Source organism: Somniosus microcephalus, chromosome 19, assembly GCF_052327205.1.
Source record: "Somniosus microcephalus isolate GS21.2 chromosome 19, FLI_Smic_1.0, whole genome shotgun sequence".
Classification (NCBI taxonomy): Eukaryota; Metazoa; Chordata; class Chondrichthyes; order Squaliformes; family Somniosidae; genus Somniosus; species Somniosus microcephalus.
The window spans coordinates 64,656,941-64,678,386 of NC_141005.1; the positions used below are offsets into that span (position 1 = coordinate 64,656,941).

At 44.7% G+C, this 21,446-nt stretch overlaps 1 protein-coding gene across 5 annotated transcripts; it reads left to right on the forward strand.

The window, feature by feature from the left end:
* Nucleotides 1-9: 9 nt before the first annotated feature.
* Nucleotides 10-20,050, forward strand: ctu1 (cytosolic thiouridylase subunit 1 homolog (S. pombe)). Of its 5 annotated transcripts, none has more exons than XM_085961925.1 (4): nucleotides 10-101; nucleotides 9,212-9,376; nucleotides 11,027-11,534; nucleotides 15,527-20,050. In XM_085961925.1, exons 3-4 carry the CDS (start codon nucleotides 11,039-11,041, stop codon nucleotides 16,054-16,056), a joined length of 1,026 nt encoding a protein of 341 aa, XP_085818051.1. In that variant the 5' UTR covers nucleotides 10-101; nucleotides 9,212-9,376; nucleotides 11,027-11,038; the 3' UTR covers nucleotides 16,057-20,050. The 5 variants fall into 5 exon arrangements, with proteins under 5 accessions (XP_085818051.1, XP_085818049.1, XP_085818048.1 ...); XM_085961923.1 differs by having other exon boundaries at nucleotides 11-101; nucleotides 9,212-9,292; XM_085961922.1 differs by lacking the exon at nucleotides 10-101 and adding an exon at nucleotides 110-317 and having other exon boundaries at nucleotides 9,212-9,292.
* Nucleotides 20,051-21,446: the final 1,396 nt, after the last annotated feature.

The window sequence follows — 21,446 nt, forward strand, 5'->3', positions numbered from 1 at the left end:
GCGTCGTCACACTGACCAATAGAAAGCAAGAAGGGCCCTGGGCGGAGCCCGCTCCCTGATTCTGACCACTGAGGAGCCGGCGACTATCCGGGATACTTGAGGTATGGCGGCTTTCGGAGCCGGCGGATAAGATTGACATTTCTGGTTGACGGGCTGGGCAGGTCTCCGTTCCTTTGGGGTCGGGTCCTGGGACTCGCTGCGCGGCGGGGTTGCTCTCAGAAGAAGCGACAGAGCCTGTCTGGTAATGGGAGCTGTGCGGACGCGGGCCTGGTTACACGGGCAAGGCAGCGTGTCGGAGTCTGGGGCCGTGTGTGAGAGTGAGTGAAGTGTACGTGAAGACGCTTGGGGTGTGTGGCCTCTGCTGTCTGTTAAGTCTTTGAATTCTCCTCTGTTGCCCTATATATTGATGGCCTTGTCTCCTCGAATTAGTTTTAGTATTGTATGCAGATATTACATACTCCACCCTTAAGAGTACTGCGTACAATTCTGGTCACCATATTCTAAAAAGGATACTTGAGGTATGGCGGCGTTCGGTGAGAAGGCTGAGGGGTGACCTAATAGAGGTCTTTAAAATTATGAAAGGTTCTGATAGAGTAGATACAGAGAGAGTGTTTCCACTTGTGTGGAAGAACACAACTAGAGGCCATCAATATAAGATAGTCACCAAGAAATCAAATAGAGAATTCAGAAGAAACTTCTTTACCCAGAGAGTGGTGAGAATGTGGAACTCGCTACCACAGGGAGTGGTTGAAGTGTATAGTATAGATGCATTTAAGGGGAGGCTAGATAAGCCTATGCGGGAGAAGGGAATAGAGGGTTATGCTGATAGTTAGATGAGGAAAGATGGGAGGAGGCTCGAGTGGAACATAAACGCCGGCGTGGACTGGTTGGGCTGAAAGACCTGTTTCTGTGCTGTATATCCTATGTAATTTGCTACATGGAAACGGGCCAATCGGCCCAACTGGTCTGTGGGTGTTTAATCTTTACATGAGCCTCCTCCCAGTCTAATTGCCTCTTCCCACTTTGTTCCCCAGCCCTCTAATCCTTTCACAGCACTGATCTCTGGGATACCAGTCACCACTTTTTGTCAGTCCAGTATACTTTGTGTTTTGTAGCCATCTTTCAATCCATTCTGCTACCGGGCCCTGTCAGCACATGCCCTGACCTTTGTCATGAGTCTCTTACGGGACACCTTATTGAAGGCCTTGTGAAATTCCATATATATCACATCCACTGCATTGTTCTTGTTTACTCTTGCAGTTATTTCTTCAAATAATTCAATTCAATTTCAATTTTATTTGTCACATAACCAAATACAACAAGTGAAATCCACAGTAAGGTTTCTTAAGCATAACCTTCCTTTTTGAAATCCATGCTGACGTTTTTATTATGTTCTCCATCTCTAGAGGTTTTGTTATCTGATCTTTTAGCAAAGATTCTAGTATCTATCCTACCAATGATAAGCTAACTGGTCACAATGTCTGTGCCACATTGTTGAGGTCAAGATGGCGGCCGTGACGGTCCGGTGCTGAGATCGCTCTCCCTGTTTCGGGCGGCCAGCGCTCGCTCCCGCAACAGGAGCGAGGTGCTCGGCGAGTCGGGCAGCGCAGCGCGGTGAGCAGCAGCCAAGCCGACCCGCTGGAGCACATCGGCCGGCAGCTCCTCGGCGGGAAGGAATTCCGACTGGGAGGAGGGGAGCCGAGCATGCGGCCAGAGGCCGACCCGTGAAGAGAGAGAAGTAGGCCCCGGGCCGTGGAGCCGGTGAGGAGGAGGCCGCATTGGAGCATTCACATCCCGACAATGTGTTCAGCGAGTCGGGCGGAGGAGCACAGCGCAACGAGCAGCAGACTCACGACGAGCTGCAGTACGTCGGCCGGCAGCTCCATTTCGGGTAACTCGCAGTCCCGATGGGAGGAGGGGAGCCGGGCATGGTGGCCAGAGCGGGAGAAGCAGGCCACCACGCGTAGCTGTACTGTTGTTTGATAATGCTCCTGCGTGAAGCGATTTGGGACGTTTTACTGCATTAAAGACATTCTATAAATGCAAGTAGTTGTTGTTGTACTGAGAGTTCTGCATTGTCGGAGGTACTATCTTTCAGATGAGACAATATGCACTCCCGGCATGAGGCTATGCAATGATGGTGTAGATTTACTCACGTGTAGGGATGAATTTTCATCTTCGCATCTAACAGCCCCTTTTCTGTTTCTTAACTCTAACCAAGTAGATTCAGTCTTTGAACCCTCTACTATATCGTCCCTTCGTAGAATTGTTAAATTATCCTTGATCAATACTGCCACTGAGTATAGATGGTACAGCACTATTGCCAGAACACACGCAAGATTCGAGATTCAGTGTAAAGTGAAAATGTCGTTGTCTCTACATATATTCCACTAACAGAAGCAACAAAGTCGTCGTGCCGGTTTTCTTGAAAAGCGTCTTGGCTACTTCCCTTCCCTATCCCTCTTGAATACATTGTAGCCAAGAATGTTTAGTTCCCATTCCTGCCCATGTTTAAGCCAAATCTCCATTATAGCCACTATCATATAAGCCCATTTGTAGGCTGACCATGCGTCCCCGGATTAGGTAGTGTCCCCGGGCAACAACATCCCCAGTTCAAGAAACTCATCCCCAAATAGAGCTATATTCCTTGGTCCACTGGGCGGCAGGAGTTGGATTTTAACTTTATTTTTGGATAGACTTGAAAAATTCAATTTTTTTCTTAAACGCAAATGTACAGAAACCCTGGGGGGAGGGGAGCTTCTCATCCTGTTTGCACTCCGTTTGAGCTCGGGAACGGATTCCAGGAGCCGGTTGAACGGCGGCGACGATGGTGGCCTCGCCTTCCCATAATGCAACACAGCAGAGAAAAGGCCCCATCGACAGCTTGAGCCGCACTGCACTCTGGGGGATCGAGCCACCTGACCCTGTGTTTCGGCTAGTAGTGACTGGCCAGAGGGCGGAACCTTTAAAATGCGCAGGAGAAGCCAAGGGCATGGTGAGAGCTGGCGGGCGAGTGGATTTACTTCACCTCACACATCAGTATGGTGGATTGTGTGTTTTTTAATGAATAAGGCAAGCTCTAAATTCTCCCACCAGGAAGAGGTTACTGAGACAGAGGGTGTTTCACACCTTATATGGAAAATCTCTGTCTGTTTGGAACAGATTTAAAATTGAGAGATGAAGCATTAAGGTATTCGGGGACAAGTATAGATGGTACAGCATTATTGCCAGAATGTATGCGAGATTTGGTGTAAAGTGAAAATAGCGTTGCTTCTATGCGTATTCCACTAGCAGAAGCAACAAAGTCGTCATGCTGGTTTTCTTGAAATGCAACCTTGCTACTTTGCTGTGCTCCCACCCTGTGTGTCCCCAGATTCAGTTTAGAACATATGGTCACCCTACCCATGTGTCAACTTGCGCCTGTAGTTCATCAACCTTATTTGCAGCACTCCTTGCATTAACACAAATGCATTCCAACACCATGCTAGTTGGCTTTGCTTTTTTCCATCCATTTAATTCCTGCTCTATCTACACTATTCTTTATTCTGTTGCTGTTTATCCCGCCTAGTTTTCTATGCACCTTGTTTCTCCTCTCTCTTGCTGCGTCCTGGTGCCTCTCCCCCTGCCAAATTAGTTTAAAGCCTCCAGCACAGCACTTGTTAACCTCCCCGCGAGGACATTGGTCCCTGTCCTGTTCAGGTGTAACCTGTCCATCTTGTAAAGGCCCCTCCTGCTGCAGAACTGGTCCCATTGCCCCAGAAATCTGAAGCCATCCCTCTTGCACCACTTCTCCAACTGCACGTTAACCCGCACTATCTTCCTGTTTCTGTACTCACTAACACAAGGCACTGGGAGTAATCCAAAGTTTACCACCTTTGCGGTCCTGTATTTTAATCTTTTTTCCTAGCTCCTGAAACTCTACCCGTAGGACCTGAACCCTTTTTCTACCTATGTCATTGGTTCCAATATGGACCACGACTTCTGGCTGTTCCCCTGCCCCTTGCAGAATGTCCTGCACCCGTCCAGTAATAACCTTTACCCTGGCACCAGGAAGGCAGCACATCATTCGGGACTCGTGTCTGTGGTTGCAGAAACACTCATCAATTCCCCTGACTACCCAGCCCCCTATAACAACTGCATTCTTAACACTTTCTTGTGCCCCTCTGCAGCCAGGTCTCCCATTGTGCCGTGGATTTGCTTCTGACTGCACTCCCCTGAGGTGTCCTCACCCTCACTGGTATTCAACACTGAGTGGCTTTTCACAGTTTGAGTGCCACACTCCCACAGGATGTCTGCACTGCCTGCCTGTACCTCCTGGTCTGCCTGGTGGTCTCCCGCTCTCCTCCTGAACTCTCTAGCTGCGGGGTGCCTGTCTAGAAACATGCTATCCACAAAATTTAGCTTCCTGTATGCACTGTAGTGACACCAGCCACCCCTCAAACTCAGAAACTCTGAGCTCGAGCAGTTGGCGACACTTCCTACATACTGTATGTGGTTTACACAGTGTTCTGGAGTTTCCACATTGCATAGGGTGAGCATGTGATGGGCCCCAGCTGTCCAGCCATGTTAGCTATGTTATTTAAAATTCTTTGTTTGGCTTTAAGGCTACTTAACTGTTTAGCTAACACTAAAACTCTAACCAGTTTTAAAAAAAACACTAACCAATAAACAAAATACTTAAACTAACTTAACACTAACCACCAAATACTTCTCCTAAATACTTACCTGTAATTCCTCAGGTTCTATCCTCCACACTGGTTGTGATGTCGCTTCTTCAGTTTTTCTAAGCCTCTGAAAATTGTGGGCTCAAGTTACACTTCAGATGCTAGAGCACATAATCTAGGCTGACTCTCCAGTGCCAGTACTGAGGGAGTGCTGCACTGTCGGAGGTGCCACCTTTTGGATGAGGCGTTAAATCGAGGCCCCGTCTACCCCATCAGGTGGACGTAAAAGATTCCACGGCACTATTTTGGAGAAGAGCCGGGGAGTTCTCCCCGGTGTCCTGACTAATATTTATCTGTCAGCCAACATCACAAAAACAGATTATCTGGCTGTTATCACTTTGCTCTATCTGGGTCCTTGCTGTGCACAAATTGGGTGCCCTGTTTCCTACATTACAACAGTGACTACACGTCAAAAGTACTTCATTGGCTGTAAAGTGCTTAGGGACGTCCTGAGGTTGTGAAAGACACTATATAAATGCAGGATTTTCTTTTAGCTCTCTGCTGCCTGTTCTGTAGCTTTCCTATTATCACTGAGAAGGCCGAGTTCAAGGCATGGAACTTCCAAGGGCTGAAGCACAGAAACCACTGTCTGAATTTCCCATTTATGCGACCTGATGGAAATGAGGAGAACCATTCAGTGTCTAGAGCCATTTTTCTGTTGTGGATCATTGCTCTTTACTTAAAAAGGCACACACAACACAATGGATGCACAGGAAGTACAAGTTATTTCCTGGTATAGTTAAAGCTGTTGCAAATACAGAAACACATCAGATCAATAGAAAAGACATTTGCATCAGACTGTATTCTTCATAACTACAGATGAAGATAAGCAGCATTTTAATAGAATTAGAACAAAAAGGCAGAGGGAACCAACAAGAAAATAAGTTACTGCAATCACAAAGGGAAGTTAATGGGTGAAAGGCTTGCAACCTGCTTAAAGTAAAGGGTGGGTCACTTGTTAACTTCCTCTTTTTTACTGCAGTATCTGTGTGGTTTTTTTTAATTTCCCTTTGCTTTTCTTTTTTTCTGATTCTATTAAACTGCTTGTGCACCTTTCAATCTTGAGGCACTGAATGCTGCTCCTCAGCCGTACCTCGAGAAATACAATGAGAAGCAGCATTTTAATAGAATTAGAACAAAAGAGCAGAGGGAACCAACAAGAAAATAAGTTACTGCAATCACAAAGGGAAGTTAATGGGTGAAAGGTTTGCAACCTGCTTAAAGTAAAGGGTGGGTCACTTGTTAACTTCCTCTTTTTTACTGCAGTATGCAGTCCAAAGATGTGCGGGTTAGGTTGATTGGCTGATAAATTGACCCTTAGTGTTAGGGGGATTAAATACGCGGGGATAGGGTGGGATATGTGTTGGTGTAGGGGTTACAGGGATCGGGTGGGATATGTGTCGGTGCGGGCTCGATGGGCCGAAATGGCCTCTATCTGCACTGTGGGGTTTCTGTGATTCTGTGTGATTATTGCAATTTGCAAGTTACTCACTCCTTGTAACACATTTCACTGGGCAAACATGATGATGTGATACTTGCTAAATTCTCTTGACAGAATGCCCGAGTCTGTGACATTCATTTGGACCAAGAGAAAGTTGCACTAATGGGTACAAGCCTGGAGATGCAGGTTTGGCATCTGCCCACCCCTCTCCAGTGGGCTGACAGAAGTGGTGCCGCACACTTTCAGGTTTAATTCCTCCTAAAGGTTCAGGGCTTCATTTTGGGTGTGCTGTTACCAGTCTTTATCCCCTCCCTTCCTGCTATAAGCTTTTTTCCTGAAATCATGGAGAGGTTCGAGACGTTCTGACCATTTAATGAGTCCTGCCATTGCTGTGCAGTTGGCCTCTGTGCTTTCCAAAACAAGCGTACAGGAGCATGCCGTGTACAAGTGAGTGTTGGAGACTTTTATGGCCCCACCCATTATCATTGAAAAGTTTCTTTGGAGTGTGAAAAGTATGCAAAGCATGAAGATTGGTTGCCTTATGACAGTATTGCATAGCCAAAGGGTCCCCAAAAAATCACCAAGCCTTGCATGTAAAGGTGCCGCTGCTGAAAATACGTGATGCTGCCATGCCATACAAGAACGGTGGAAAGAGTGGGCTTAACCTACTTGGCAAATTTCTTAAAAGTTGTTAAAATTCTTCTACATCGAAGATATTAACCTGCTCTGCCATCTCTCTCCATTAGCCCAGCAACTGCCTTCTGAAGAAGGTGCCCCTCCATACTCAAAATAGCAAACTTCCTTTGCCTTGGCTTCAACAGTTTAACTTCTAGGACTCCATCTAAAAAGGGAACAGTGCTCCCTCCTCCCTGGGATGTGACAGACTCCTGACATTTCTACAGCTCAGTAAGAGTAAGGCTGAAATACTGAATTACTGCACAAGGGACGTGCAGGTGCCCCAGCTGCCTTTTTGAACTGCTGCTTCAGATGTTCCTTGTCCCTGTACACTCCCAGCGCAGGACATAATCCGTGCTGGGACACTGAATAATTGATCAAATGAGGGGGCATCGGAAAATGCTGGGTAGTCCCATCTTTGTGGCTGCAGATTTCCGGGTACTTGGTTTTGGAACATCTTCCCTTTACTAGTTACTCACATGCAAGGATAATGTAATTATCAAAACAATGATTACAAACAAAACAATGACCTTGTTTCCTCCTTGTCATAGCAGCAAATCATTAGCTGCCCTCAACTTACATAATGCATTACAATTGTTCTGAGTTTAGATCAAGGAATAAACTATTATGCAATCCTTTTTAATGGAAGTGGTTGGAAGCAATGTTACAGTTTTGCTCTGAGTCACATATATATTGGTTTTAAATTGGGATCACGTGGGCCTGGATTTTGCAGTGTTGCATAATTCTGGCTCACCTTCACTGGTGCAAGAGTTCTGCCCAGTACCAGGATGTGCCCTTAATCTGAGCTGATTTCCCCATTCCCCCAGCATCGAGCCACTTTGCATGTTTAGGTTGGCTTCCTAGCCTCAGCCAAAGAATTCACTGGAAAGGGAATGCGGGGGGATGGTGCAACAGGCTTTGAAAGGCCCCTGTGCTGCCTTGCACAATAATTTTAAAAAATTCAAATTGTCCAAAAAAGACACCTTAGCGTATGCGATCGGTTGTCCTGGCTGCGTGGCTTTTTGGACCTCCTTAAATATAATTACTGCCCTCCACTGTGCCTAGCAATGCTGAATGCCAGGGCTGAACTGGTATTTCTTGCACCCAGCATTGCTATGGTGCAACTGGGCGGAGCACATGGCTAGTCTATTTATCTTGAGTAGCTAGCGCGGAAAATCGGGCTGTCATTGTGGAAGTTCTTGGAGCTTAATTTTCAGCAGATTTTCAAGTTGCGCTAGTTATGCAGAGCATGGACCGATTGAGCTGAATGGCCTGTTTGTGCTGTTAATACTTTGTAGTACTTATTGCTGCATTTTGAAGCTGATTTTCCTTTTTACCCTCTCAGCGCTTAATTGTGTCAGCTGTGGCTCAGTGGGTCGCACTCTCACGTAAGCCAGAAGGTTGTGGGTTCAAGTCCCACTCCAGTGACTTGAGCACATAATCTAGTCCGACACTTCAGTGCAGTGCTGAGGGAGTGCTGCACTGTTGGTGGGTCCCGTCTTGCAGGTGAGGCGTTAAACCGAGGCCCCGTCTGCCCCCTCAGGTCGACACAAAAGATTCCACAGCACTTTCCGCAGAGGAGTTTTCCCAGTGTCTTGGCCAACATTTATCCCTCAACCATCATTTCAAAAGTACTTAATTAGCTGTAATGTGCTTTGGGGGACATCCTGAGGTGGTGAAAGGTGCTGTAAAAATGCAAGTTCTTCATGCTCAACAGCCTTTGTGCCAACCTTCTGGAAACATATGTTTATTAGAACTAGAGGATGAGCAGCGGAGAGATGCCAGGACAGGTCAGTCTGCCCAGAAGTAGATTGCACTCATCTGACAGTTTCTGCATTTACAGACAGGGACACCTACCTGAAATTGTCAGGGAGGCTCTGTCTGCAGATGCTCTAAATCACCAGGGAAGCAGTAACTGAGCGACACCATCTGCAATGGCACATGTGTCTAATATCCATCACTGCCAGTGGCAACAATGGTGAGCCCTCAAGTTCTCTGCCACCACTTCTCCGGGCATGCTGTAATGCTGTTCTATGGGGTTGGTGCCCTGGAGTGGCAACTTCCTTGTTATCCCCTCATGCAGCACCATTTCCACTTCGCCAGCTTTCTGACCAGGGATTCCAGTGTTGTGCACTCTGACCCTAGTCCAAAGGCAGTTTCCCGCTTCCATGTTTATTGTCATCCACTTTGTTTTGCCAGCTTTTTGTTACTCAAACAGTAACCTTTGTAAAGGCTACCAGGAATCTTGTCCCCATATGTGGCCACTTGGATCCTTTGAATTTTGCCTATCACCTCTTGTTAGCTGCCTTCTTCTGGTTTTTCCTCCCCTCCTTCAGTGAACGCCTAACGCACCTTTTTTTTCTTTCCCTAGGGACACAAACCAAACCCTAGGAGCTTATGTAAATGAGGCAGAATCTCAATCAAGCTGGGTCAGGACTCTGCACACTAGTAGGTGGGTTGGTGCCAATAACTCTCTGTCCAGTTGGAGGCCTGATCAGAAAATTGACCCTTTTGTCTTCCTTGTCCTGCCTCTTCTGTAAGTCTGTTTCTTGGTGAATTACACCCCAAGATTAAAGATCTTAATACGCTAATCATTTCTCAAGACTAGAATTTTAACTAAGATGGCATTTCTTTTAGACTTGGAAATAGCGTATACATTTTTGGGCTGACAAAATGTTGTCTAAGGCAGAGATGTTTGTGGATATGACAGGCTCCAGGAATTTCATTGAGCAACACTTGTGTGTTAAGAGTCTTTGAGACGTGGCTTATTAAATCATTCTTCCAAATTCTGGACACACTCTTATTTTCATTATTGTCTCTCTAATCAGTAGGTTCATAATTGATTGCACCTCCATGTTATCTTTAAAACAGTCCCAAATTTCAATTTTGCTGACTTATGGCCTTCATCTCCGTGTAAAGAGCTCAACTTAAGATTGTACTAGCAAGGAAGAAATACCACATTATGCTGAATATATTGGCTACCTCACTAATTCTCCTAGTATGTTTACTTGGCTCAGTAGTAGCACTTTTGCACCCGAGTCAGAAAGTTGTAGGTTCAAGCCCCACGGTAGGACTTGAGCACATAATCTAGGCTGGCACGTCAGTGCAGTACTTACATAGGATTACAATGGATATACGGCACAGAAACAAGCCATTCGGCCCAACCAGTCCATGCCGGCGTTTATGCTCCACTCGAGCCTCCTCTCGTCTTTCCTCATCTAAATCTATCAGCATAACCCTCTATTCCCTTCTCCCTCATATGCTAATCTAGCCTCATCTTAACAGCATCTATCCTATTTGCTTCAACCACTCCCTGTGGCAGCGAGTTCCACATTCTCACCACTCTCTAGGTAAAGAAGTTACTTCTGAATTCCCTCTTGGATTTCTTGGTGACTATCTTATACTGATGGCCACCAGTTTTGCTCTTCCCCACAAGTGGAAACACTCTCTCTCTCTCTCTCTCTCTCTCTCTCTCTACTCTATCAAAACCTTTCCTAATTTTAAAGACCTTTATTAGGTCACCCGTCAGCCTTCTCTTTTCAAGACGAAAGAGACCCCGCCTGTCTGTCCTTTCCTGATAGGTATAACCTCACATTTCTGGTATCCTCCTTGTAAATCTATTTTGCACCCTCTCCAGTGCCTTTATATCCTTTTTATAATATTGCGACCAGAATTGTACACAGTACTCCAAGTGTGGTCTAACCAAGGTTCGATACAAGTTTAGCACAACTAATGGAGTGCTGCATTTTGAGGTGCTATCCTTTGGGTGGAAGGTTAAATTGAGGCCCCTCTTAAACATTGAGTCAAATAACTCCAAGTAAAATTAAGTCCTGGCCCTGAATGATAGAAAGGAAACCTCCTTGTGCTCTTAAGTCCTGCAAATTCAAGATCAGTATCTAGGAATGGATACATTTTTGCTCTGTTTCTCATGCTTGTCCCTAATCTGGGGTTTAGGGAATGATGGGGATCACAGTCTAGATTTGTGACACCCTTGCTAGTTATGGTGTCCTATAAATAAAATCTGAGGGTGCTGTTAGTAATGAAAAGGATATGGTGTGAGGGATGTACTTTGTAATCCAGCCCTATTTTACTGTAAATGTGTACACATGTTCAAGCCTAATTGAAATAACTTTTGTTGGCTGCATATCAGATATGCCCAGTCATTTCATTTTGTTTGCTCTTTCAGATCAGCTCCAACATGCCAGTTCCCTGCAGCAGCTGTGACAAGAAGCCGGCAGCCCTCAGGCGGCCCAAAACAGGTCACTCCCTTTGCAAAGAATGCTTCTTCTGGGCCTTTGAAGAGGAGGCTCATCAGACAATTATATCTGCAAAGCTATTCCAGCAGGGAGAGACCATTGGAATCGGTGCTTCCGGTGGGAAAGACTCAACCGTCCTGGCTCACGTCCTGAAAGTCTTAAATGAGCGGTATAATTACGGGTTAAATCTGATGCTGCTCTCCGTGGATGAAGGCATCAGTGGTTATCGTGATGACTCCTTAGAGACGGTAAAGAGAAACCAGCAACAGTACGATCTGCCTCTCAAGATCGTTTCCTACGAAGAGCTGTATGGTTGGACAATGGACCAGATTGTGAAGAAAGTTGGTTTGAAGAATAACTGCACGTTCTGTGGGGTCTTCAGACGGCAAGCTCTTGACCGTGGGGCCATGATGCTGAAGGTAGACAAGGTTTGCACAGGTAACACAGCAGCGACTTCCCATTCATCTGGGCCTTTTTAACTTGAGTTGTTAGAGACGTCATCAAAATTGGCAATTAACACCTCCGTTTCCAGTTCTTTTTCTGTTTTTTGTTTTGTCGCCTTGTCCACATCAGATTTGAAAAATGTCTCCTGCTTTTTCTTTTTGTTTATGACACAAACCTATACGGCATGACACGGTGACTTCCAGATATCTGCTGGGACCAGTCCAGTTCCAGTAAGGGGATGAAATGTTGCTCCCTGACAGCCCCATCTCATCTCCATTGCAATGAGATTTTGAGCAAAAGCTCTTCTCTCTATGTTTCAGATGTTGCCTGATTCAGAGGTTTCAATATTTTAGAATGGTTGACACTCCACATGTCTTACAAAACTCTTTTTTTTCTCCCTCTGTTTTTAAGTTATTGTATTTTCTTAGTCGTAGTTAGTCTGAAACCTTTGTAAGATCTGCTCCCAAGTTTCTGCCAGTTCTATGTTGTGCTAGCTACATGGAGCTGTGTAGAGTGGTTTGATATAAGCGCCCCCACCATAGACTTTTTTACCTTCCTATTTTTCCTCCCCCACCCTTCAGAGAGAAGTGCCTTTGCTTGCTGGTTCTCTGATAGTGGGGGAGATTGGCTGTTTGGAGAATCGCTGGTGTGCATCCATGTTGTGCCACTCAATGACCCACTGTTTTTGACAGCTTGCACTTATGTGACACTTTTAACATCATAAAATGTTCCCAAAGTCATTTACCGAGTTGGCCGAGGATTAATTCCAATGCTGGCAGATAAACAAAGTAAAAATGTTAAGAGTAAATTGGAACAGTATAAAGCATTGGAGATGTGCTTGCATTAATGCAAGAAGTCGGACACTTAAGATGCGTGATCTGGAAGGTCTTGCAGGGGTTGATAGATTGGGCATCATTGGTATTCCAGAGACATAGTGGAATAAGTCCAATGAATGGAATGAATATCTGGAAGATAATTGTTTAGAAGAGGCTGTATCGGGAGAAAAGGAGGTGGTGTGGCAGTATATATAAACTCCAGGAGAGGGGGGGGATAAAGGACCAATACCACAACTTGCCTTTATATGGCAAAATAATGTGTCTGACCACTTGATAAGGGGAGGGAGGTGGCCAGGAAGTGAAGAAATTTGGGAGGAGGGGGGTGGAAGAGACCAAAAGCACTTTAGAGGAAAAAGGGTTAATTGATGGCAGGATGCGAAGCACAATGGCAAAGTTGTGCCTCTGGACAGGCTCGAGAACAAGCCTATCCCCTAGACCCATCATTATAGAATGATACAGCACAGAAAGAGGCCATTCGGCCTGTGCTGGCTCTTTGAAAGATTTATCCAATTACTCCCACTCTCCCCATAACCCTGCAAAATTTTCCTTTTGAACTATTTATTTATCCAATTCCCTTTTCAAAGTTATTATTGAATCTGCTTCCACCACCCTTTTCGGCAGTGCATTCCAGATCACAACAACTCGCTGCGTAAAATAAAATTCTCATCTCTTCCCCCACCCCCCTGGCTTTTTTGTCAATTATTTGAAATCTGTGTTCTCTGGTTACCGACCCTCCTGCCAGTGGAAACCGTTTCTGGAATGGCTGAAAGTTCTGCCTGTGAGGGTGGGACGGAGAGGCTGAGGGACAAGTGGTAATCTGGGGTCAGAGGAATGGAGGAGATTTGGACTGGAATGTGTGACTAGAAAAAAGTTCCGAAAGAGGAAGGATAAGACCATGGATGGATTTGAAAATAAGGATGCAGATCATCAACTTAATTCACTGGGGATCAGGGGCAAGGCAAACATAGAAACATAGAAGATAGGAGCAGGAGTAGGCCATTCGGCCCTTCGAGCCTGCTCCGCCATTCAATGAGATCATGGCTGATCATCCAAATTCAGTACCCGGTCCCTGCCTTCTCCCCATATACCTTGATCCCTTTAGCCTTAAGAAATATATCCAACTCTTTTTTGAATATATTTAATGAAATGGCCTCCACCGCCCTCTGTGGCAGAGAATTCCACAGGTTCACCACTCTCTGGGTGAAGAAATTCCTCCTCATTTCAGTCCTAAATGGCTTACCCCTTATCCTTAGACTATGACCCCTGGTTCTGGACTCCCCGGCCATCAGAAACACCTTCCTGCATCTAGTCTGTCCAGGCCTGACAGAATTTTATAGGTTTCGATGAGATCCCCTCTCAATCTCCTAAACTCCAGTGAGTATAATCCCAATCGACACAATCTCTCCTCATACGTCATTCCTGCCATCCCAGGTATCAGCCTGGTGAATCTTCGCTGAACTCCTTCCATGGCAAGAACGTCCTTCCTCGGGTAAGGCGACCAAAACTGCACACAATACTCAAGGTGCGGTCTCACCAAGGCCCTGTACAACTGTAGCAAGACATCCTTGTTCCTGTACTCGAACCCTCTTGCTACGAAGGCCAACATACCATTTGCCTTCTTAACCGCCTGCTGCACCTGCATGCTTACCTTCAGTGACTGGTGCACAAGAACACCCAGGTCTCTTTGCACTTCCCCTTCTCCCAATCTATTGTCATTCAAATAATAGTCTGCCTTCCTGTTTTTGCCACCAAAGTGGATAACCTCACATTTATCCACATTATAGTGCATTTGCCATGTTTCTGCCCAATCACTCAATCTGTCCAAATCGTACTGGAGTTTCACGACATCCTCCTCACAGCTTACCCTCCCACCCAGCTTTGTGTCATCTGCAAATTTGGAGATATTACATCCAATTCCCTCGTCCAGATCATTAATATATATTGTGAACAGCTGGGGTCCTAGGACCGATCCTTGCAGTACCCCACTAGTCAGTGCCTGCCACTCGGAAAACGACCCGTTTATTCCAACTCTTTGCTTTCTGTCCGCCAACCAGTTCTCTATCCAAGTCAATACCTTGCCCCCAATCCCATGTGCCTTAATTTTGCACGCTAATCTCTTATGTGGGACCTTATCGAAAGCCTTCTGAAAGTCCAATTACACCACATCCACTGGTTCTCCCTTATCTACTTTACCAGTTACATCCTCAAAAAATTCCAGTAGATTAGTCGAGCATGATTTACCTTTTGTAAATCCATGTTGACTTTGTCCGATCCTGTCACTGCTTACCAAGTGCTCTGCTATTACATCTTTTATAATAGATTCTAGCATTTTCCCCACTACCGATGTCAAGCTTACCGGTCTATAATTCCCCGCTTTTTCTCTACCACCTTTTTTGAATAGTGGGGTAACATTAGCTACCCTCCAATCCATGGGTACTGTTCCAGAGTCTATCGAGTTCTGGAAGATGACCAGCAATGCATCTACTATTTCTAGGGCCACTTCCTTAAGTACCCTGGGATGTAGATTATCAGGCCCTGGGGATTTATCGGCCTTCAGTCCCATCAATTTTCCTAACACCATTTCCCTACAAATACTGATTTCTTTCAGTTCCACCCTTTCATCAGGCCCTATGTTCCCTGGCATCTCTGGGAGGTTATTTGTGTCCTCCTTTGTGAAGACAGAACCAAAGTATGAATTTAGTTGGTCTGCCATTTCTTTGTTTCCCATTATAAATTCCCCTGATTCTGACTGTAAGGGACCTACGCTTGACTTCACCAATCTTTTTCTCTTCACATATCTATAAAAGCTTTTACAGCAAGAATGGGTGTGTACAACTTTGGGAAAGCACTGTGGGTGCAGAGTACTGGATTAGTTGAACTTGGCCATTTGTGATGTGATCCCTCCCAAATTAATAGTTACACTTGTATAACACATTATTTCAAAACATCTCAAAAGCCCTTTACACAATGAATTTGTTTTTTTTTGAAGTGCAGTGACTGTTGAGTTGCCTGGTTGGCCTTGATTTGGAGCCCAACTAGTGATGTGGGCTCCTGTCATGCTGCTGCACCGTGTCCATCCAGTGATAAATGATTGTATCTGTGGGTCGAAGGATTAACGACATCCTCCTTTTTTCCCCCCCCTTCTGCCAGGTCACAATGCCGATGACGTTGCCGAGACTGTCCTGATGAATTTCCTGCGTGGAGACATTGCTCGACTCCGCCGCTGCACCTCGATCGCCACGGGCAGCGAGGGGGCCATCCCTCGCTGCAAACCACTCAAATACGCTTATGAGAAAGAGATTGTGCTGTATGCTTACTTCAAGAAATTGGACTACTTCTCCACAGAATGTGTGTATTCCCCGAACGCGTACCGGGGCTATGCCCGGGCTTTCCTGAAAGACTTGGAGTCCATCCGGGCCAGTGCCATCATGGATGTGATTCACTCGGGTGAGAACCTGTCTGTGAAGGAGGATGTGAAGATGCCCACGCAGGGCACCTGCACCCGCTGTGGGTACATTTCCAGCCAGAAGCTCTGCAAGGCTTGTGTTCTGCTGGAGGGGCTGAACCGTGGGCTGCCTAAACTTGGCATCGGCAAGCATCACAAATTGCACAGCCGACTGCTGAACAAGGAGCCACTCACTGCAGAAGAGGAGAAGAAACTAAAAGCAGTGAATTTCTGAATGTGTGCATTCATTTTGACATTTAATTTTAAACTCTCTGCAGATTATCAGGCCGAGGCCCGCCTTAAATTGTCAACTAGCCAGTGACTAATGGGTTTACGACCAAGGTGGCAACTGTCTCTAACCTCCATCGTAATGGGCACTGGATAGAACTGCTGGTATCGATTAGCTTTAACCACCAAATATTTTACTCCTCTAGCATGTTGATGTGTGCCACTTTCTGAATATTTCTATAAAGTGAAATTTTAATTTTTAAAACAAATTGAATTGCAGGGGCTGACTGCTGTCCCTTTATAGCGTTCAGATTAATATTAGCAGGGATGTGGAACCTAGTACTGAAAAGACACTACCATTCTACACTCTTCCTACAAATTCAGCTAAAACTGGATGACTGATTCTCTTGGAAAGCGCAGAAATTCTTAAGAGGAGTATTAGATAAAAACCACGTGCAGTAGCTGCGCAGTAAAAGGTCATTTATAATTTGCACCCCCGGGTTCTGGGAATCTGTATTTGAATATGACTTGTAGACCAGCTTTTATGGTAATTCTGGAAAAAAAAAGAACTTGCACCCAGACTGATGGGATGAAAATCTCCCCTTTTTATTCTAGCTGGAAAGGTCCTATATGTGAAATAAATGCAGGTAGTCTTAACTCCGTTCCTATCTCATGTAAGCCCAGAGCACTAATCGCTACTGATTTGGCTCTAAAGTGGTGTAAAATTTGGCAAATTCACTAGGAAGTGGACACGTTTGCAATAATGCAGTGGCTGTGGGGGGAGGAGAAAGGAAGGGTTAGGGTATACATTTTGAGGCAGAGTAAGGGAGCATCACTCTGCTAGCTCTGCTGTACCTGACACGATCGGGGAGTGCGCGATAACATTGATTTTAAAAATTTGCAACTGGGTTCCACTTGCCGGCACTGAGATCTTGCGCCTTGATGAGCTCTCTATTGATGTGGGGCATTCTCTACTCACTAGATCCGAATCATGCTTGGAGCTGATTTGGGGAAGGGGTGGTGGGTAGGTGCTGTTCCCTGCAGGAGGAGGATAAATCAGAGTGCAAGTCGGCCAAGGCCAATTCTGCACTTGGCCTAGCAGTTGCCTGGGGACAGCTTGACTGGCTGCCCTCCCAGCTACACAGTAGATAGAACTTAAAGTACGGATTCAAAGAAGTAGTAAATACTAAGTATTTTAGCCTCACCGTTACCTTCTGTTCATTCTATACCCCTTTCTTATGCACTGTTCTCTTATTGGATACTGGACCATCATAGGCTGCAAAATTTACAGCTGCTACCACAGAGATGTTCCTCCTCGGGCTGAGGACTGTCCACAGTCCCTCATCACTAAGACAGATGGGCAGATTTGTGTTCATTAACATAGTCCTCATTTTGCTGGTTATGTACAAGTCTTTTGCCAATTTTAAAGTTTTTTTTTCTATGTCGTTAGAAATAAGTGATTTTAATGTTTTAGCCCTCAGTTCCAGGGGTGGGAGTGGGGGTGTTCCAGTGTTTGTTGGGGGAATGGTTTACAATGATGTCTGCACTAAACACTGCCCTGGCTATGCAGCCCAGTGTGACTATACAGGAAACACCTGTTTAACTCAGCTGGAAATAGTACAGAATCTATCCATTTAGTTTTATATTTATTGTCATTAACTTCTGGATTTATTTTAATAAAATAATTATGATTATTTAATAAGTCATTTGTTTTATACACATCCTATTAATCTACACCATATCGAACCAAACCTTGTCAGTAACCAACTTATTATTAACCTCCCACTGAAATGAGTTTCAGCAAACCCAATGCTGTTCCTGGTGGACAAAACCTCACACTTCAGAATTTGCACTGGTTTGGCACAAAATTGGCGATCTCGTTGAGAAAGGCCAGAGGTTTGGTTGGGTGGGAAATGGAAAAATGTCACCCAGTTGGTAGTAGAGTGGATCCTCTTCTGAGCTTGGGGCAGACAAGAGGGAGCTTTTCTCGACATCTACCCATGTTGTACCTAACCTGGGAGTGCTGGGTGCTGATGCTGGTTGTCTGTCTGAAATGAATAATGTCCCATTCCCCAGCACTAACATTTCTTGCTTTCACACAATTCACCAGGTAAAAGGTAAAATAAATCTCTGCCTGATTGCAGCGGCTACCCTATTAGAGGAGCTGAAACCTCATCAAGGTTAACCCCTCGACTAAAACTTGTTTTCTGGACCTGATGAGTTAGGGTTTGATTGTAAACTAGAAGTTTGTATGGAAACCGTAGATCTTACAAACTGTAATTCTAAAGCAGATTTTTATTCTAGAATTTTTTCCCCCAATTACCAATTTTCAACAAAAAAAAATTTCAATTTCTTACTATCCTATTAGTCTGAGCCCCAGTGACCAACCTTGAGACTCTCCCATCATTTTATAGATAACCTCAAGACAGTTTATCCCTGCAGCAGCTTCAGTTCTTTTATTTCTGTTGGTGTGAGATCTTTACCACTGCAGGAGAGAAAAAGCTCAAAAGGCTGCTCACTTTTTGTTCAGAAAAACCATTGCCAAATTTTTCAGAAGACTTGAGAAATGTTCTCTAACTTTGAGATACTTTCTGCCATTAGGGTCTTCATAGGTTGTAGAAAGCCATTTCTATTTGATCAGTATTTGTGCAGGGTACTTTTAGTGTCTCCTGTTGATGGACAGTTTTGTAACCAAGAAAAGACAAAGCCGCTTCAGAGGCTCGATGACATTGTTCAGACTGAAATGGTTATGTTAACTCAAGAGGGAAGGACAGCAGATGGGTGAAGAACACAAGTCCTTCTGTAAAAATCATTCACTTCCCCTGGGGACAAAACTGAGAAGATGGTGCCATTGGAGCAATGAGCTCAGGTTACAGTTCATCGTCAGGGTTGACAGGTCCTGATGTAGCACTGCAAAACATCAGAGAACAAATGTCTAAAGGAAAGTACGACTCCCAACCAACATTGGGCATTGATTCCTAGCTAGGAAGAGCTAGGTATTGCTGTGCTAACATGATCATCCTTAGTAGTTCCTGATGCTAAGTAATCTTGCTATCTGCATCAGTGTTCAGTTTGTAGCCTTGCGCATGGCAGCAAGTTAGACAGTCATTGTCTGACCACCTCCTTGGGTTGAGGGAGAACCCAATATCCATGCAGCCTTCACCTGTGGAAAGAGACAACCATAACTGCAGGGATTATCATGGGCCTCAGTGAAGAAAATTGGTGATAACCCTGTGTGGATTGTATAGGGGCTTGCAGATCAGATGAGTGAAGGTCCCTCCCCACGAGACCGGCTCAGTTAATGTTTCCCTCTCCTCCCATTCCCCTGGATGTAGAGAATACCCACGTGGTATGCGGACTACAATAAATTAAGTCAAAAGGTAGATTACTTTAGATGAATAGTTCTTTGCATGAAGGCTATTGTCCACATATCAGATTTCTCATCCTCCTGGACAGGTTTGTGAATCTCTTGACAGTGATTATTTCATTAGGTGTGATTATCCATTGATACCAATTAGTGTAGGTGTAGGTTTAATATCCCATTCTCTGCATCAACATTTTTTTACACTGTTATCCTTCGTGTCTTGTTTTGATTGGTGTTGATACTGTTTGCTGTTATTTTCAATGTATTTTAAAGGGATATCAGTACTTTCCCCAGTTGTCTGTCTTGTCTTACTCGGAGTCATGGGGGTAGATTTTCAACTTGCCACCGGGGCGTAAAACTGGCATTGCGGATCAGCTTCCATTCTGGAAACCACTCGATTTTCATTTCCATTGAATTCCTGCTATATTTTTCCAATGTTTCTCCTGAAAGAGCTGATTCAGACTTGAGTACAGTTTCATGGGTGCCTGCAGACCACACTATCTCACTTGAAGTGCCCACTCCATGTGTGAACCTTGACTGAGTGTCAGCAGTCTGCTTGACTGTGGAGAATTAAGCTTTCAATTTAATCTTGGCTTTCAAGATACACATTCTTTATAATAAAACTTATTGTATTTGTCATGTTTGTTGAGTTTTTTGTTTAAGTCAAACCTGTTGAATGTTTCCTACCCCAAAGCATTCTACCCAGTCACATTTCAGAAAGACATTCTCGATGATCGTTTCTCACCTCATTATATGCCCTTAAAATAAAATTTATTAACTAGCAATTTTTTTTAAATCACAAAATTTCACACCCAACCATGTTTTTCTGTCCACAAATAGCATGATGTACCCATTGGCTCCTTAAGAATCCTGTAATGAGAGGACACTCTCATTTCACGCCCAGTCCATACTTCACAATCCCCACTAGGCCAGCTGATTTCTGACCTTTGGAGGCCTCCTGTTCCCTGCCTACAGTTCCCTGGAGGGCCAGGGAGCCAGGGTTGCAAAGCAGATATTAACCAAACTCCCGATGCATGGAGGACTCCAGTTATCTCTCATATGAAAACAAGCTGAATTCTGCCTTTATTTTCTGAACCATATAGTTGAGGAAAGTAAATGGGGAAGCAGCCCAGTGTTTGTACAACTGTACACTAAATCAAGTTATATAGACAGCTGTGGAGAGGAGAAATTGTGAACTAAAATATCATAGGAGTGTGGGAGAATGAGGCCACAGAGATGACAGGCTTTGAGGCTGAGGGAGTAAGTGGGAGAGAGCAAGGATACTACTTCCAATCATGTGTTGAGTGAAGCCCAGCAGCTTCTATGCAAGAAGCCAATACACAGTAATCGAGCAATGTCACAGGAGATTCATTACATTACTATACTAGAAAGAATAGGGCAACAGTCATAAATGGTTTGTTAAGCAGTAAATTTAAGATTGCATTGCAGCCATGTCGGTTCCTCTGGGATGTTTATTTTATTTCACTGATGCTTTGCACTTTAATAAGGAAATGATGCAGTAATGATTGCCCTTGAATTTGAGGTCGACATAATGCAAAGTAGGACACAGGAGCTCGGCTGATTGCAACGTATGACTCATACCTACATGGCAGAACATAAGCAATGCTGTAGTTTCCAAAGGTTATTTCTGTAATCATTTGTTAATTTATCTCCTATTGAGCCATTTAATAGTCTTCATTATGAACAATATTTCACATGACATTTCCAACTCCCTTGATGGCTCTTTTGATAATTGCATTGTCCAGAGTGGGATTATGTAAATGGAACAAGAACATAAAAATTAGGAGTAGGAGTAGGCCATTCGAGCCTGCTCCGCCATTCAATGAGATCATGACTGATCTTTGACCTCAACTCCACTTTCCTGCCCGATCTCCATATCCCTTGATTCCCCTAGAGTCAAAAATCTATCGATCTCCGCCTTGAATATACTCAATGACTCAGCACCCACAGCCCTTTGGGGTAGAGAATTCCAAAGATTCACAACCCTCTGAGTGAAGAAATTCCTCCTCATC

Bases quoted from the DNA above. Each gene is read 5' to 3' on its own strand.
- ctu1 (XM_085961925.1), top strand. From the start codon at position 11,039: ATGCCAGTTCCCTGCAGCAGCTGTGACAAGAAGCCGGCAGCCCTCAGG. The intron at 11,535-15,526 runs GTAACACAGCAG...CCCTTCTGCCAG, and splicing joins GGTAGACAAGGTTTGCACAG to GTCACAATGCCGATGACGTT.